A 13,580-nucleotide genomic window follows, 5' to 3' on the forward strand; every position below is an offset into this window, starting at 1 on the left:
CAGAGCCTTCTCTCAGTAAATGAATGTTTGGGGAGGATATTGCCAACTCGGGACTTATTACTTAATTGAATATGGAAACATTTAGGCCATTAGCATACATTTACAAGTGTCTTATTTCACAGATGTTAATTTATCTTGGGGAATGCCCTTCTTTCTCCCCTCCTCCTTTTCCTCTTTCAGTTCTTTCCCTGCAGCCACCTTACTTATTCAGTTAGGTCCTAGTTCAGCCATTTGCAAGCCCCTGGTGAGCAGCTTACCATTTTAAAACCTTCCCAGACTGAGATTTGAAGTCCATTTTCCAAAAAGTGCACAGCCAAGCACTTCCTGTCTTCCCTCACAGCTGACAAGTACCACCAGCTCAGGGTGGTTAAGAAAGCCTAAACATCTCTAGCTAAATAATGAGATGTTTCAGGCATTCCAAATTGTTTTATCCACCTATTATTAAAGACCTCATAGCCATGCACAGAGCTTTTCTCTGCACTCAGTGCTATTGAATATATCACACACAAAACACATCCCTAACCCTGTGCTACAGAGGTGAAGCTCCTAGAGATATCCCCAGTGTCCAAGGGCCCCACCAGTTTGGCCATGATGCCCAGCATCTCAGGCTGTGCAGCTCCAATTGCCCAAAGGCAAAACTTCTGCACTGACAGCCAGGGCTTGCTTTCACCATTTCAAGTTGTTCTAGATTTAGATCAGATTCTATCTACTGTAATGCACATCAATTATTTTGTGCAGTGAACTATCCACCCCGGGCTATTACTATTGGTATTCTTGGTGATGGGGTTGAAGAGATCAAGCAGCACAAACTCTGATTCTGTACCAGCAGCTCCCTTGACTCCATTCCCAGGGGAATTCCATGCCATAAGAAGGGGGAGGATGCAGCAGCCTGGAAAACAAGACACAACCACACTGCAGAGCAGTGGGGAATGCCAGTGCAGCACCAGCAGCACAGAGGGGTGCAGAGCCAGGGGACAGATACAGCTGATCAGGAGGCTTTGGGACACTGTGCTGTGTGTGAAACCTGCCCAGGGCTCCAGGAGGGACCAGCAGGAGAGAGGAAACTGCTGGAAAGTGACTGATGCTGTGCAGCCTGACATCTGATAGAGTGACAAGACAATTCATCACCAAGGTTTACAAGATGTTACAAGGATCTGTCAGAACTGTTTAAGTAATAACCTTAAAATCTGAAAGAGCTCAGATTGGCCATTAGAAGTAGGAAACTAATGTTCCAATTTTTTTGTGATCAAAAATGCCCTTTGAGATTGCCTGATGCATTTCACATGAGTGTGCTCAACCTGGATAAATGCTACCCTTAAAGCATGTGAAAGCAACATTTGAAAAGTCAAACTTTTCCCATCATTTCATAGCAAAGATTACTTTCCCTCCCATGAAATTATTCCTCAATGTACTCAGCCTTGATTTTAGAAGTACTTTGGAAATAGGAAAAAATCCTCACCGGGATGAGATTTCATGTTTTACTAGAATATTAGAGGAAGAGCTCCAAAGTTTTACAAGGATGTTTTACACATTCAGACCAAAACACAGATACAAAGAGAGCTCCTAAACTTGTCAGCAGCAGCTAGGGAAGTGCAAGGGGCTGGAATGGACAGGTTCATCACACCCTGGGTGTGTAATGGCCAGTGCTGATGAACAAAGGAACCCCTGCACAGGTCACACGAGTGCCCAGCAGAGCTCTCGGTGCCCCTTACCTGTGCTCACACACCTGCAGTCCCTGCCCCTGAGCAGAGGGGCCCGAGCACATCCCAAGGTGTGACATCTCCCCGAGTGTGATGGATGGCAGGAGCAGCACCTGCACCCTGGCAGCTCACACCCTGTCAGGGCCAATCACCCTCTCCATCTGTCTTGCCTTTAGCAGCACAGCCATGACAGCCCCTCTCATATTGGCTCATTTCTGAAACAAAGGAGCTGCTAATGTGTTCTGCACTGAGAACTGAGCAGTTCTGGGGGAGAAAACAACACTTCTGACATCTACTCCACGAACTGGGGGATTTGTAGTATCCCCAACCCCCCCTTTTCTAAACAAACCACCAACAAAACAACCCAAACCTGTATTTCCCACCTTCAGCTGGTTTCTGCTCATGTTCTTCAGCTCCCTAAATTAATGAGTCCTATTGGAAAGCTAGTTTTCCCCAGCCAAATCTCAGTCTCCAGAGTGCAGCAGAACAAGAATTCTGAGGTGCTGCACCATCAGCAAGGCAGCAGTGCAATCCCAAAGAGTGCAGCTTCAGTGCCAAGAGCTCCCTGGTGCTTGCAGTCTCCAAGGGATCAGGAGAGGAGGCAGGCAGAGTCCTTCCAGCAGGACAAGCAAAATCCCCCGTCCAGCCTGATTGGGACAGTGCCCCCGGGGCAGGCAGCTGTCCCAGTCACCCCGTGCCTGCCAGCAGGGCACCCCCTCTCTGCTCACACAGCTCCAAGGCACTGCTGCTCCAGCCACTCCTGGGCCAGGCTCTGAGAGAGGACACCAGGCCTTGAGTGCAATAAACCTGAAATAACAGATGGCTGCAAAGGCCACTCATGTGGGTAATGCTTTGCTGGATCTGTCTCTCAGTTCTCTGACACCTGCTCAGGCAATGGGAGTTGATTCTCAAGGCAGAGAACTGTTAACTGGAATAATTTTAACAGAAGGAACTATTTTCTTAATATAATCTGCAAGTCCAAGAGGAGGTAATAGAGTGCCCTAGAAGTCAATAGTTCTGAAGCACTTGTCTCCACAGTGCCACTGCCAATTTTGGGCCATTAGCAAGTCACTTAGCAGTGCAGGAAAGCTATTTTGCCATCCAGAAGATGGAAAAAATCATATTTGCTTGACTAGCTGATAAACAGGCTATGAAAGTGAATTCCTACTTGCAGAGTGTGCTGAACACAGCAGAACCCCCAGGCCTGCTGGAGCAGCCTCTCCCCAGGCAGCAGCAGAGGGGTGATCCCACCCAGCCCTGCTGCACTAACACCTCTGCACCAGCTCCTGTTGGGAAAGAACAGTTATTTCCACAAAACAATAAAGAACTACCAGTTATTACCACAAAAAAATAAAGACACAGGACTCTTATCTTCTTAGGTCACAGTGTCTGACTCTGCCTACCTCAATCTTATTTTAACATCAGGACTGAGCAGTGAAAAAGCTGAAATGCAGAGGTTGTATTTCAAAAGAGGAGAATTTAGGTTTTAGTTATGAGAAGATTTTAGAAGCTGTTTAAACCAGGATGTGGACAAGGATGTTTTAACTGACAGAACCAGAGCTATGGAAGGAGGAGTAAGAAATGTACAATAGGATTCTTGTCAATGTGGCAGAGGAGGTACAAGTTCAGGCTGAGGCACCATGAAATAGCCACATAATCTAAGGCCTAGAGAAGAGCCCAGCTCAGTTTTATGAGGCTGGTAACCTTCCTGATCACCACTTGTTTCTGCTATTTAAATGTGATTCAGCTCAGCACGAAGAATAAGATTTGATTTAGCCCAGCACTAGAAGAACACACAAGCAATTTGATAAAATGCCAGTCTTGTTCAAATTTTCTTGCTGTGTAAATTGAGTGCTAATGATCTGGACTCTGCTCCCCTCATGTATTTATGCAGCCCTTTTCATGTTTCTGGATTACTGTCGACTGATTGTTAGATAAAACAGAATAAGAAGCTCATGTAACTCTTTGGGCCTTTTGGGGAAAATCTTCCCAATTATCAATAAGCACTCCTTATTCACCACCACAATTCCACACCAGCCCCTGTATTCCCACAATTATCATCATTAAAAATACCAGAGGGAAGCCACAAAGCTTCCCAATAGTTGATAAAACTGGAACCTACAGATGTCCAACCCCCAGTTTGGGTTTACAAATGCAGAAATAGCATTGATAGTTTAATAAAAAAACCCTTATTTTTCTCCAGTACTGGAGGTTTACAAGTTTCTATTTCAACCTTCAATCATTGCCTCACACAGCATTCATGAAGTATAATTAGAAATTGAATATCTGTAAAAAGAAAAAAAGCTGCTGGTTTTTTCCACTCATGAATGCATCCAGGCCTAACACTCAGTAGCTCAAGGCAATTCTAGCTCTCTAATTTCTCTGCTGATTCATCTCCAGAAATAGGAAAACAAATTTGAAAGGTTGCAAGCAGAAAGTATCAATCCTGTTGACTCTAAAACAAAACAGAAGGTTATGTTTATTAGGCCCAGCAACACAAAAAAAGCTAATAAGGAAAGAACTGCATTTACAGTGTGCATTGAGCAGAGCTCTCTTCCTGACTTTGGAAAGTCTGCCATCCCTGCACACCCTGACTGCCCTGGCCTTGCTGCAAACAGGAGCTGGAATTGTCTTACACCAGAGCCTGAGGCTGTAATTGCTGAAAGCATTTGGAAGGACTGACATGAAATTATACTTCATGTTTTCCTTCCTCAGCAAAACCACTTCAAATAAAGATCTCACTTCAGTTTCCATGAACTGCAGAAAAACAGCAAAACAAGACAGACTGGAATATTTCTATGAACACCAGGAAGCTTTCAGCACCCCTGATGGGAAGGAAGAAGAGCCTTCAGCCTTCCCTGGCCAGCAGCAGGGAAAACAAGGTGGAAAAGGGGAAGCCAGTGTTGAATGAAGCTGAGAGATCCCTCAGTTTCCTAAGGCCCAGCTGAAGCTTTCAAGCTACAGCAATATTCCATATTTACCCACCATCTATGTTTTATCTCCTTCCTTTCCTCTATCTCTCCCACTCATACAGAGTCAAGACAAATATTTTTAATTTCCCGAGCTCATTAAAAAAAAACCCTAGACCTTGGCTCTTATGGTCCAACTCTTCCCCAAATTAAAAGCAGTCCATCAGTTCCACATTCACACCTCTAAATCTTCCCTTGTGCAGAACAGCACAAGATAAAAACCAAGGGTACCTTTCCCTAAATCTTTTACCATTCAGAAGTTTCTAGAAGGCCCCCCTGGAGACAATTTCCTATTAGAGAGGGGATAGGGTTTACTCTAGGCACAATAGTTCTGAACCAGAAAAGACTCAGTTGTGATGAGTAATTTCTTACTTTTGGCTGTTTTGCATGTCTGTTTCCTCATTTTTGACCTGGATATCCTATATTTTCCATCTGTTCAAGCCATCGTTTCCAGCCCACTGGAGCAAGAGCAATGGTAAAAGCATTTTGCCAGCAGCCCTTGGCCTCACTTCATGAACACAGCTCCAAATCTTGCTGCCACTCAAGGCAGAACTTTGAAAAATAATGGACTGGTTTGAAATAAAAATTAATACAATTGTTCTCATAAGAGAGTCCCATTGGGGGAGGGGGAAGAGACCTTTTCCTCTATCAGAGAGAAGATCAGAATGAGACCAGACAGATGGAGAACATGCCATGGAGGGATGAACACAGAAATCACAATTCTGACCAAAAAAACCCAACCAAACCCCTTAGAGATGCTGTAACCAGATCCAAGAGAGGAGTGGCTCCCTAGAAGCACAATTAAACAATATTAAACCTCCTCTGACTCTGCAGCAGCTTACAGTCTGCAAGCCAGGTGCTCTCAGAAAAGCAGGTCGAGAGAAATCAAAACTCAAGAAAGCAACAGCAAGTTGTTACAAAAGTCTGTTTCTAAAAGGTAACACCAACGTGCTGTTTTTAAGACAAGAATGCCACACTCTTCATTTTGAACTGATATTCACTCCCTATTTTTAGCTTATTTTTTGTTTTATGCTACCTTAGATCTCAGAATAAAAAGCTACAATTCAAACACATCTTTTCCTTTTTGTTCCAGAAAATTCACTTTAGAAGTATTCCTTAAAAAGTTCAGGTGCTGCATTTTCATCCTAATTTAAACAAAGCAAGGTTTTTGAAAATTTTATAAACCCCTATGTAACAATTATCATGGTTGTAACCAGCTCCACTTTTAATGGATTACAGCTCATGGAAACAGAGATGCTTTGAAGTGAGATCTCTAAGACTCTACATTTACAGAGTAAAGACAATAAACTTTTCTTTAATTTTTTTAATGTTTATATTTAAACCTATTTTCAAATGTAGCAGAAGTTGCCATGTCTGCTTACGTGATGAAGTCATTAATACAGAGAATAAAGACAAAGCCATCCATGAACACTTGAGGAACTTGGATTGTCTGGCTTGAAATCACTACTCAGGACACAATTTAAATCTTGGGTTGACTCACAAGATGAGAAATTGATATGGTGAGGAGATGTGCTTGTTCTCCACCAGATGAAAAAGAAACAATTGCCCTTGAGTCAGCAACCAAGTGCTGTGGTTGTTCAGTTTATACATCACACACCTTCAAGGGAAACTGTCCTGACTTTAGGGCAAACCATTTCCCCCAGAAATCTCCCTGGGGGAAGGGGAAAAAAGTTCCTGGGTTGAGCTCTTAGTACTGAGGCCAGCGGTGCCCAATCTGAGTTACTCCTTACTCCAGCCAAGGCAGACCATGAATGTTCCATTTCCAATCCTACCTAAATGCCCAATTCTTGCTCATTTCCTGTAAATAACTCTGTGGATTTAAGCTTCATTAATCTCAACATGAGTCCAGTGAGAGATTAGGAGAACTGCAAACTCCAGCTCTCAAGAATTTAGATGTTATCCCCTCTTAGTACATAGATAAGTCCCAGTTCTACCATTTCAATTTTTGTGAGCATTCCTCAAAGGAGAGCTTCAGGAAAAGGCCTCTCACTCCACCAGATAGATCTCAGACAATTCATACAGTACCAGACTGAGCAACATGAGAACTGGGGAGCAGCAATTGCTGGACTGTTAGGCCATTTACACAGAGAAAGTGACTTCCAAGAGCAGAGAAACAACAAGTAAGGTACCAAAGAAACACAAAGCCTTACCTCAGTGTGAACTGATCTTCTGTTGAGTTTTTAGCAACAGACACAAGGAAAGTCAGAATGTCTCCTTGCTTGACAGTCTTTGGTGCATACTGGATGACAATATTATTATCCAATCTCATTGCTGTTAAAGAAGGGGCAGCATGTGTCTGGTAAAGGAAAACACTTCCAATCCTCTGCAGGGGAGGTCCTGACTCATCGATGTCGTTGCGCCCCGAGCGGATCCCGTTGCTTTTCCTGACATCCTCCTTGGCGCACTCCCCTCTCTCATCCCCCGCTTGGATGGAGTAATAGAGCTCCACGGGGCTCCCTTCCGACCTCTCCAGCTGTTTCTTCCGGCCAGCCACCACGGTGGGGGGGTTGAACCAGCTGGGCAGCAGCTCCAGCTGTGCCACGCAGAGCCCCAGGTCCCCCCGGAGGCGGCAGCTGCCGCGCACCTCGCGCGTCTCGCGGAAGGCGAACACGCGCAGGCAGGGCAGCCGCTCCGCGGGGCTGTACTCGTCCCAGTCCCTGCCCACGATGTAGAACAGCACCTGCACCCTGGGCTTGCTCAGGTAGATCTTGGTGCTCATGATGTAGGCCTGCAGCTTCCAGTTCAAGGAGAACTTGTTAGTAGATCCAAAGGGATTTGAAGACAGCATTAAGTCCTGGGGCACTGGCTGCTCAATGGAGAAAGGCCCATAGCTGGCGTTTAACACGGGTGGACTCTTGGATTTGTAGATCAGAAAGGATTCCACCCGGGACTGCAAGCTGGAGTTCCTCATAATATCCTGGTTGGCTTCCTTCAGAAAGAAGGACACGTCGGCATTGTGGATACGATAGGTCACCGGCAAGTAAGTGGGCAGCAAAGAAAACCTCTGGATGCTCTCCAGGATCCCTCGACTCTCAGTCACTGTCAGGAGGAAAGCAGAGTTTGAGAGATAAGAGCTCCAGGTCATCCTGTGACATAACCTGGCTGACTGCAGTGAGGGGCTGGACAGGCTGCAGCTGGGATTAGTGGCAATAAACCCCATCAGTCCATGCAGAGGTGGCCTAGGCTGACAATGATTTATCCAATCAGCTTGGAAAACAATGCTTTATGATGCATTCTGCATGACAGCCAGATCAAAAGAAGTAGCTTGTGGAGGTTTACACGTGCCAAAGGTCACATCTGCACTGCAATGAACATTTATCATCAGAGACAAATGACCCAGTCAGCACCTGCAACCCCAGATCACTGCACAGGCACATCTGAAAAATCTGATCATTACAGCAAGCCCCACCTGTGCAGGAATCCAATGCAATGATTTTACATCAAATGCTGCAAATGGACTGCCCAGAGCTCACTTCAACCTTCTCAGCACTCTCAAGCAATACATGGACTCTAAATGGTTTCCTGCACAAGGCTCAATTTCACTTTAAAAATATTTGGCACAATAGCCATTTACACAACAGCTCCTTTACATCACTCTGGGAGGATTTCAAAAGGACTTGTATTTGCATCCAATTTACAGTCCCTTCTATTTCCCTTTATACATGAACAAAGGGTTTTTCTGTAAATCACCATCAGAATTCATTGTTGTCTAACCCTCCACTGTCCCCTCATCCAGCTGCATTGTCTGGAGCCTGTACATCACTGCACACAAAGAACATTTCCAATGGCCCTGAGCCTCTCCCACTGCAGGGCACCTATCTGAACTCTGCCAGCCAGCAATTACCTGAGGCAGGCAAGCTCTGCATCCCTTCTAGGAACTGGCAGTCCCAAAGAATACAGAAACTTTAAAAATACAGATGCAAATCCAGTGTCACCTCTCCTGTTGCAACAGCTGACCTTGGTGCTCACGTTCTCTACCCTAATTATGAAATAAATTGCCTTTTTATTTTCCCCACAGCAAATTCAAATCCTTATCCTTATTCAGAAAGGGGACAAAGGCATCCAAAGACAACCCAGTTTCTCAAGCTCTAATTCACAAATGCTTTAGCAGTCTTTATTTTTTTGTTCAGCATCTGACCTAAATATTTATCTGCTCATGAGTATTGTGGTGGCCCAAACTGATGCACTTACTGCTAACCATGAATCCTCCATTTAGGTGCTGCAGCCCACTCTGCCAACCTCAGCCAAGCCACTTTTCCTGTGCTGCTGTTCTAGGTCCAAAAAATAAAGGGTATTACTGTTTCTTTCCCCTTACCCTTTGTCTGTAGGCTGCAAACATAACCAGCTTATCTTACTATTCATGTAGGAGCAGCACCTAAATGCCAAAGCTGTGATTGTCAGTAGGGTCTCCAGGCCCTAACACAATGCAAAACAAAGTGAAGTTTAAAAAAAAAAAAGAGCAAAAGACTTTCTAGATGTAAAAGCAAAACTATCTGGCTTCTTAAAAGAAGATAATCCACAAAATCCCTTAAAAAGCAGCAACAAGCCAAAACAATCTAACCCTAGATAAGGATGGGCAGCACTCAGAAGGAACCAGTCTCAGAATGGAAGAGGCCAGGAAGAAAGGATTACACAAGAGTTTCAGAGCTTCACAAAATCCTTCTCTACATCTTGGAAAAGAGAAATTCCTCTTCCAATAAACAACTGCAATAACACCTTACATTATGAAGTTTAATTAAGGTCCCCTCAAAGCACTGGAAATAAAGTCTGAAGGACCAGGAAAATGGCCCCAGCACAGCAACATCTGAGACTGTGAACTGCAAGAGCACTGAAAGCCTGAAATCCTGTGACCCCCAGAGGTGGCAAATTCATCCGAGATCTGCTCTAAAGATCATTTATAATAAACAGCAACTGCAGAGCTTTCTTACACACAAAGCCACCTTCACTTCAGCCTTAGTCTTTGAGCACTCAGCTCCCACTCTCTCTAGATACTGACTGAGAGCAAGTGAAGTTTTTCAAGGCCTTTTTCTGGATAATCCTTCAGCAAAGATTCCTCCAGCCCTGCTGGCTTCGGGGTCCTGAGCTGCAGGGCTGGAGCTCTGCTCTGTTGCACTCCTCAGCTCACCCAGCTCACAGCATCCTTCCCCATCCAATGCCCCATTTATAAATTCCACACTCATGTCATTCTCCTCCCAACATCTTGGCAGAGCACAACAAGGCATCAAAGAAGCAACTTGGAGAGGAATAAACTCTGAGTATTCAATTTTTTATTCCCCTTATTTTGATTGCAGCTCCCTCCCTTGTGATTCACAGGGAAACATACATTATTTTTATATTAAAATTAACAGAGTGTTTCGCCTCATAATTTTTTAATCGTTTATTTTAGTGCTTAATTATCTGAGGAATTAAAACCTTTTCCTCTGCATTCCCCATCCCCACAGGACAAATCAGTGACTCTTCAGAAGAGGAGAGCAACACAAGCAGGGAAAAATAAAAGAAGAGAAGGTGAATTGAAAGCCTAGGAAAATAGGAACCAACCTCCCAGCTGGAATAAAGGCACTTGCTTTACATTTCTGGGCAGTGGCAAACTGGTCCCCTCAAAGTGCCCTTCCCCAGCACCAGCTGGGAATGCACACTGAATTTGAACTGGTTTGTGCTGGAAGCTGGCAGCAGCTTTCCAAACAGCCAAAGGCCAAAAACCCAAACCATTTTAAACTTTTATCTGGGGAGAGTTATAATCAGCACAAACAAAAAAAAGTCTCAAAAACAACACTGAGCTCTGCTGTACCATCTGGATTTTGACCGTGAAAGTTTATTATGGATTCAGAAGGATAGGAAATTAAAAACAAAAACAACTATCAGCGTCCTTAATTACAACCATGACTATTTTTGTAAAAATTATGCATGATTTTACAAAGGCAGAATTGCAGAAGATTACCATTTTGTTTGTTATTAGTGAGACTCAGCAGAAAAGCAGTGTTTTAAAGATTTAAATTATATAATCTATCCTAAATATTACATTTCACCTATACCCTCACAATCCAAGCTCCACTGGAATCACCCACCTGAATGTTAAGCCAGGAGTGACACAGTGACTCTCTCACTTGAAGTACATCAAACAAAAGACAGGCTGGGGAGCTGAGGCGCTCTGAAGGAAACAGCATCAAGACAAAAGATAAATTCAAGAGCTGCAATTGACCTTCCTGTCCCACCATGTCTGGAAACGTCTCTCCATGGAGACCCCGGCAGCAGAACCAGCACTCTGCTTCCAGGAGAGGATCCCAGCAGTGTGCAGGAGCCCAGCCAGCCCTGGCTGATGCCATGCTTACACAGGAGTGACCATTCCTCAGTCCCTCTCCACAAGGAGTGTCTGACCCCTGCTGCTGTGGAGCCTGTCGAGCATTCCAGTCCGTGGCCACCTGAGATGTTACCATAGGATGGTTTTCTTTCCTGTCTCCTTAGTAAACCTTCCTCTGGCTGGTACAGTTTCAAAAATACTTGCCATTGATGGAAGAAGCAAACAATCTGTAGGTCAGAGAGTTTGAAAGCACCTGAGGCAAAGGCAGCACGTTCAGTTTGCTCCTGCACTCAGAAGGAACCAGTCTGAGAATGGAAGAGGCCAGGAAGAAAGGATTACACGAGAGTTTCAGTCACAGCCTGTGTGCCCCTGCTGCAGTCACCTTTCAGCCACGCTGCCTTCCTCATGCAGGCACTCATTCTGTACTGCAGCCTGGCTATAAACCTCCCACCTTTATTTCCTGAGTGTCATGGAGCAGCAGTTCTCAGGCAGTGACAAACCACTCCCCACAGCTCAGTTCTACTGCAGTTATTGACCATGGCTTCAGAAAACTGAAGGAATCTGCCAGCCCACGAACTCCATTCTCTATTGCCAGATCCCTGGGTTTGCAGCCCTCACAGTTACTTGATTTTTAAAACAGTTCAATCCACAATCATCCAGCATTCATGGGATAGAAAACTCTTCCAATCAATTATATAATCTTACTATTAAAAAAAAAGGAAATTGTCTTTTTCTTGTAGATGGAAGGGAACAGCTTCTTAGGGAAATTGCCTTCCCAGCTGCAGGCTCAGGCTGGTAATGCAGTAGATGGAATTTGTTGCTGTATCTTGGGGATTGAGATAAGTGGTTCTTTTCAGCAAGGCCAGAAATTTTACCTTTTTAGTTCATTTCAGCTGCTCTCCTTGAATCTTCTGAACACTTCTGCTCTTCTAGGTTTGCTATGAATTGAAATCATTTCAGCAAAAGTATCTAGAAAAAAATAGGCTAGCCTGATACATTTTCAGCTCTGGAAAGTAATGTTGTGGGAGATGCTTGCTCCAATGAAACTTCACACTTACTTCTGAAAAATTAAGGTATTTCAGCTTTAACCTAGTTAAGTGGCTGAATCTACTAATGCTCAAAAGGGAGGCATTTTAAAGCCATGCTACGAACAGAGTGAGTCCCTCCCCCAGGTGCAGCTCAGCCAGCTTTTACCAGAGGGATGATCTGCTCTGCCCCTTTGAGTCACAGCAGACAGAGAGGACACAGACTGTGCTGCGTGAAGATCTGAGCAGGATCATTTCCATCCTGAAGGGTTTGGAGGCTGCTTGTCCTGTTCCTTTCTCAGTTCCAGCATCCTCCACAGCCCAACTGGAGCTTCCCAAGGATGACTCCCCATCTTCCTTCTTTCACCAGCCTTGTGGCAGTTCCAGCTCCCTCAGCACCACCAGCAGTGCACTTTTCACTTTTGGATTAAGGCTTGCTTTGCTTTACTGCCAGCAGCTTTGGGACACGGTGGCAAGAAGTAAGGGGAGGCTGAGGACTAAACCAGTCTGATTTTCCTGGGGATTTCCACTGCTTTGCCATATAAAATTTAAAAACCCCAAACCCACAATAAATACACAAAACCCAAGCTCTGCCAAACCACCCCACCCTCCTGTAGAGCACCAGGCACAGGCAGGTGAGGAGGCTGAGCCATCCCACCTCCAGCACAGACACAGAGTGAGGGTCACCCCTGCCCCAGCAACAGTCCAAGGGTGCTGCTAGCCTGCAGGTGACCTTGTTCTTCCACAGGAGCATTCCTTGTGAATGCATGACTGAATTTAAGTCTCCAGTGGTCCCAATATTCCCTACACAGCTGTGCAACAGAAGGCTAAAACAGCAATTGACCACTATCAAGTAAGTGTCACTATTCACTCTGGAGCACTGATTTCCCATTATTCTTCACCCCCTTGCTTGGAAGAAGAAAATCAGCATCATCACAAATCAAAGAATTCAGCCTCTGTGCAGCAAGAACCCTGATCTCTCCTCCCTGTGCTGTGGCACCACTAAAGAACAGTTTCCAAAAACACCTCCTGCTTTTGGGAACCAGCAGCATTCTAAAGGGCAAGTACCCAGAGAGAAGTGATAAGGCCAAATCGATGTGTCACAAAGAGGGAGGCAAAAATAGAGCCCTGCAACCCAAGAGTCATGCATTTATCTGGAACAAATTAAAAAGAAAAATGGCTTCGAGGCCCAAAATCGCCAATTTCTTTTTAAGTCCTCTCCTTATTAGCATTTCAGACTGCTCTGCCTGCTTCACTTTATAACATTCCCTGTGACTGTTTCATCCTTGGGAAATTATCATTCTTCTCCAAGAGCAATGATGTTCCCTCTTCCCCCAGTTACTCAACTCTCCTTCCAGTTCTGCATCTCTCTGCAGACCTTTTTAGAAAGTCAGGGAAAGATGATTTGGACATCAAGGCTGCAGACCACACTGAAAAGCTTCTTGGTGAAAAGGTGACTCCTCATTTCTTGTAAGACAACTTCAAACAAGTTAGAGTATTTCAAAGAGTAAAATATACACTTAACAGCAGATGCTGAATGAAGCAAATCAAACTTCACAAAGATGGA

General features: G+C 44.6%; 1 protein-coding gene across 2 annotated transcripts in view; it reads right to left on the minus strand.

The window, feature by feature from the left end:
• Positions 1-13,580, minus strand: part of LOC103818337 (transmembrane protein 132D) — a 187,496-nt gene that overhangs the window by 135,954 nt on the left and 37,962 nt on the right. For both annotated transcript variants that reach the window (XR_003945358.2, XM_009092640.4), the window contains exon 2: positions 6,841-7,729. Coding sequence is in view for 1 of the 2 variants with exons in the window: in XM_009092640.4 (XP_009090888.2) it covers positions 6,841-7,729 (889 nt within the window). In the remaining variant the exon portion in view is untranslated. The remainder of the gene's footprint in view (positions 1-6,840; positions 7,730-13,580) is intronic.

The sequence above is a fragment of the Serinus canaria genome, chromosome 15, assembly GCF_022539315.1.
Source record: "Serinus canaria isolate serCan28SL12 chromosome 15, serCan2020, whole genome shotgun sequence".
Taxonomy (NCBI): Eukaryota; Metazoa; Chordata; class Aves; order Passeriformes; family Fringillidae; genus Serinus; species Serinus canaria.